We start from the raw sequence: 5,065 nt of genomic DNA, 5'->3' as shown, positions 1-5,065 counted from the left end.
ATAATTGTAACCATTACAGCAGATTGAATCGCAATTTCGTTTGATGAAAGCAAATCTAAATTTCAGTGTAAGCATATTCGTGTAATATGAAAACACTGAAGACATATATAATGGAAACAATTTTGTTTTCACCAAAGTCCATTAATCAGTTCATGATTTGCTTTGTACAATATTTGCATGCAAGAAGAGCAAAAAAAGGGGTTGTAACGTCGACAGCAGGATTCGAACCTGCGCAGGCAAAGCCCAACAGATTTCGAGTCTGTCTCCTTAACCACTCGGACATATCGACTGTTATGCTCATTCACACTCAATAGGGTATCTATACAGAACGGTTCAGATAGACACCAAACAACTCGATCACAAATTCTGCAACAAAAACCCAAATACTTGTGTTGTGTCACATATAATGTGCATGGCTAGTAATGTTCGAATTACATGGTATGCTGCTCACTACCACCGTACCGGTACTGCTGAACAATCTCACGGTAAAAGAAAATAGCCGCCGCAAGAATGATCAGCGGACCACGTCTAAGTTACAAAACGCCTGCGCCTTACACCAAACAACTCGATCACAAATTCTGCAACAAAAGCCCAACTACTTGTGTGTTCTGTCACATATAATGTGCATGGCTAGTAATGTTCGAATTACATGGTATGCTGCTCACAATTTGTGCCATCAGTTAAGGGCTTCTCTTATGGGAAGAGTTTGAGACATCTAGAAAAAACTAACCCAGCAATCGAAATAATTTGTGCAATGTTTCATGTACAGCTTCATCACATCATGGTGAAAACTTAAGGCTCCAAAAGAAACATAAACATCTTAGAACCTAAGTGCTTTGATTCAAATCTGTGGTATTGCCTTGGCTGTTAACAGTTACAACGGCTGCAGGTTTTTACATCTGTAAACATATAATAATAATAACAAAGAAAAGGCCGCGAAAAATCTACAGGGAAATCAAGAGCACACAAAGAATAGAGAGTACACAAAAACAAGAGTTTGGTCAGGCAGTTTTGCTTGGCGTTGCTGCTAATATGATTGACATTGCTGGAGGCAGATCAGGGCACTACGACTTTGTGGATCCCGTTGCGCAGGCTGTTCAGGAGGGTGTCAGTTAGCAGCGCCGCGGCCACTTGTGGACAACACAAAGTTGATATTCAGAACCTCTGTGCAGTACAAAGGTTTATCACTGCTTCTAGCTTGCCAAGAGCAATGACCTGTACGAGAATACATGGTGCAGCAACGCAGCGAGACTTTATGTTACAGGTACGTTGACTTCAAGGTTGTTCCACAATGACCACCCGGCGGGATAGTTGAGCTGAGGAGGTTCCAAATTGAAATTCCAGACCATAACTCGGTTGCAATTGTCTGGAAGGCCCTCTATTTGACGCTCATGTTTAACAAGCTTCTCAATAAACCGCGACTCCTGAAATGGCACAAAATCAGGTCAGGAAATCAATTTGATATTATGGCATGTAATGTTTGTTACCTATGTAAATTCGTATGGCCCATTTGTTGTTATGGCTTCACGTCAAGTCACAAAAACAGCCATGATGCAGCATTTACTTCAAGATATACTAGTGGCCATAGTCGCTTACTGATTTGGCCTTAATTTCAATTATCTTTGATTTTTCTACAGAATCTTTTCAGGTATTCTTATTGCATTAGAGAATTGCCGGAAATATTTTAGATAGGTACAGAATTCAGCTTGCTGCATGAAGATCTCAAATGAAAATTCATCTAAACTAAAGTCGGATTTTGCAAAAAAGGAATTCCATTAAATTATCTAATATGCTTGACTATATGAAGCTGGCTTAGGGACAAACTCACCTGCAAACCACCTCTACCACCGGAGTGGACAATAACAGAATCCAAAGCTGGGCGGTTCCACCTCTGAGGATCCCAGAGCATTGTACTGTTGAAAGCGAACCCAGAGAAACCAATTGGGAATCGCCGAGGTGTACCCTTCTTCTGAATTGTGTTCCATCCAGTGATTCGATTACCTTTACACGTAGGACCTTCTAAAACCACCCTGTACTTACTTCCATCATGGTTTGCTACAGGCCATGTGCCAAAGCGCCTGCATAAACAAAACAAGCTCATAAGAGACTAAGAGAGAGATTACTACAGCCAGTGATGTTGCTTCACCTTCTAAAGCAAACTCCTATTTCACAGTTTTCATCATTCGAAGACTACTCACAATATGTAAAAGCACTAACCCTAACCAGTTGTTCTTTTTTCTCACAAAATTTCTGTCATGCTGCATAACTTCTCGAGTTTTAGTACCCAGTTTTGTATATTCTCGAGTTTTAGCATCAGTCATCAATAAGATAACATTAAAACAACCGATCAGAGTGCTATTTAGTACCCTTTTGTCAATGAAGATCACATTCATAACTATTTGAAATTATTAACAGGGTATTGACTGGAATCTGGAATCACCAATACTGTTTGCAACATCATGTCTAACAAGAGTCCATAGGTAGGGAATACTTTTTTGCCACTTGTACTCACCAGAATAAGCTAGGTTCGAAAATTGAGAAGTAAGAAACTATACTGATTCGTTGCAAATGGAAAAGGAAAATTTAGAAGTGAAGTTTCTAGTTGAGATAACTTCCTGTTACAATGCAGAAGCTACATAATTCTAGGAGCAAAAGCAAATGTATAGCTTTCAGTTTTAGCCATGGTTTACAAAGCAAGTTTGTACTAATTTCCAGAAACCCCAGCCATATAAATGAGATAATGAAACTTGTTTTGTTGGCTGTTACCAAAACTCAAGTGGCATCCAACTGAAGTAATTACATATCTATATAAATAGTTATAGGTTCCTTGGGAAGAAAGCGTTACTCAGTGGTCAGTGCTAACTAATTTCACACACAAGGATCATGCAACACTCAACCTAGTACTGACTTGTGCCATAAGAAAGGAAGATGTAACAGCTCATTCAACCAATACACTATAGAATAGTAAGATTGACATGAGCAAAGGAACAGGTATCTACACCTTGTCACCAGCACAAGTTATTTATACAGCAAAAGGTTTGAAGGTTACATTTGGACTATGAAGAGGATTCAGCATGCATTCATAATCCATCAAATATATCAGGTACATAAAATGAAGTTTTGGTTGAGAATTCTCACCTGATTTTCCGCATTTCTTCAAATACATCGCCCATGTATGACCGCCCTTCATCAGCAAAATGCACTATGCCATCAAGGTGATGCTTTTTAATATGATAGATTGCATTGTTCCTTTGACAGACAGCAATCTTGCGTGCATTGGTAATATTCTTCCTGCACATAATATGCCTGTACATGACCCCAGAAGACCTGAGGATATCCGCTGTTTCAACGGTAGCACCAGGCCATTCCACCACTAACCACAAAAGAGGAGGCGGTACCCCTTTCAAAACATGTGCTAGCCGATTCAAGTAATACGCCTGCTGCGGCCGAACAGAAGTAATCGTCACCACTATCAGCAGCTTCCTCACGGGTATGACCAGATCATTAACAGCAGGTTTCGCAGATGACGAGGCTTCGAAAAAATCGACCTCGTCATCCAGCATTGCAGGAACAGGAGGGCTCTCGGCCTCGGGCTCGTCGATCACCTCGACCTCTTTCTGCACCACGATCGCATCCAGCTCCTTAACCTTATCGTCCACCCCTTCGTCGAACGGAAGCCTCGAGACAATCTTCTGAGAGACGTCGACCGAGAAGAAGGGCGTGAACCCGATGAAGATGCCGACCATGAAAAACACGAATAGCTGGAAGGCGACCCTCTTGCAGCACATCCCCTTTGATTTCGACCTCTCGCTCGACCGGCATGCCGATTTGAGCGTGCTTGACCACAGGGCAAAGTCGAGAGAGGCCATGGATGCCAGCAGGCCTCGCATCACCACGTAGGACTGCGAGTATAGCAGCTTGGGAGACGGCGAGGGGTCGGCGAACTGGGTCCAGTCCTTGGCCGGGCCGTCGCGGTGGAACGCCCCTGTGGAGTTCCTTCTGCTGGACACCATTCCAACATCATTATGCATGTATGCCCCCCCCTGAATTGCTCAGAAGCCCGTGCTGCGTTCTAGTCCGAGATCACTGATTCTACTGTCACTTTCGCTCAAAATAGTACCTGCAAAACAACAACCAGTTGCAAGAACTGCATCAGCTCAAGCTCAAATAAGGCTCGTTAGGTTAGGCCCCTTATCCACCTACACGACATGCGAGAACTATAACCATTTCGACCGCCGCAATTCAGTCGAGCAAGATCTGCCAGGGCACCAAAATGGCCACGGAGAGGATCGTAACAATCGAGTGAATCAAACAGCAGCAAGATTCAACTTTCTGATCGAAAAGGCCGGCGAGAATTCAACCACAAAGGAAAATGAAATTGGAGGACGAGGGAAGCTCGGAACGGTGAACTGGACCCATGATCCGAGCAAAGGCAACACTACCGACCGACGCACCGCCCCCCAAATTCAGACACAAACGATCTCCAACGCAACTGGAGGGGGAAGGGGACTGGACGTGTGGGGTACCTCCGAACTGGGCGGGATCTGGCCGCCGGCGGCGCGCGGCTGTCGGGGCGAGCTCCTCCGCCTCGAGGGTCCTCTGGGTCTCTCTCTCCCGGGAGAGTTGCTCTGCTGCGGTTGGCTTCGGCTTCGGCGGGTGTGGTCAGTTTGGTGGGTAGCTAGCTCTCCGAGAGAGGAGCAGGAGGGAGAGGAGTTGGTGCGGTGCGGTGGTGGCTGGAGGTGGAGGATAGGGAAAGGAAAGGGGAAGCGTAGGAGCCTAAACTAATGGCGGCCGTCGCCGTCGTCTCTCTCCTCTCCAGCTATTTTCTTTCGCGGTTAGCACCCCCGTTTCTCACGGTTTTCTGTTCCAAATGTACGGTTCCGTTTTTCAACTACCAGATCGTCACTTTTAGTTGTTGCTTTGGCTCATCCTTTGGCAGCGGCACACATGACATGGTGAGTTACATGGCAGTACAAATCTACACTACTTAAAAAGGAGGAACATGTTCCCTATTCTGCCAACCTTTCACTACAACCAGTTTTGGTCGTCACCCAAATAGGCCGCA

At 44.6% G+C, this 5,065-nt stretch overlaps 1 protein-coding gene and 1 non-coding gene across 2 annotated transcripts; both read right to left on the bottom strand.

Annotated features, from left to right (window-relative positions):
* Nucleotides 1-207: 207 nt before the first annotated feature.
* On the bottom strand, nt 208-289 carry TRNAS-CGA (transfer RNA serine (anticodon CGA)). The gene has a single exon. It is a non-coding gene; the product is annotated as a tRNA-Ser (tRNA).
* Nucleotides 290-818: 529 nt separating this feature from the next.
* On the bottom strand, nt 819-4,823 carry LOC127327536 (probable beta-1,4-xylosyltransferase GT43E). Its single transcript, XM_051354313.2, has 4 exons — nt 4,527-4,823; nt 3,139-4,120; nt 1,829-2,078; nt 819-1,424 (listed from the first exon to the last, which is right to left on the bottom strand). The coding sequence occupies exons 2-4, from the start codon at nt 4,029-4,031 to the stop codon at nt 1,254-1,256; spliced, it is 1,314 nt and encodes a 437-aa protein (XP_051210273.1). The 5' UTR covers nt 4,032-4,120; nt 4,527-4,823; the 3' UTR covers nt 819-1,253.
* Nucleotides 4,824-5,065: the final 242 nt, after the last annotated feature.

The sequence above is a fragment of the Lolium perenne genome, chromosome 1 (genome assembly GCF_019359855.2).
Source record: "Lolium perenne isolate Kyuss_39 chromosome 1, Kyuss_2.0, whole genome shotgun sequence".
Classification (NCBI taxonomy): Eukaryota; Viridiplantae; Streptophyta; class Magnoliopsida; order Poales; family Poaceae; genus Lolium; species Lolium perenne.
The sequence above is the reverse complement of the archived record's forward strand: the minus strand, read 5'-3'. Positions and strand labels throughout refer to the sequence as shown.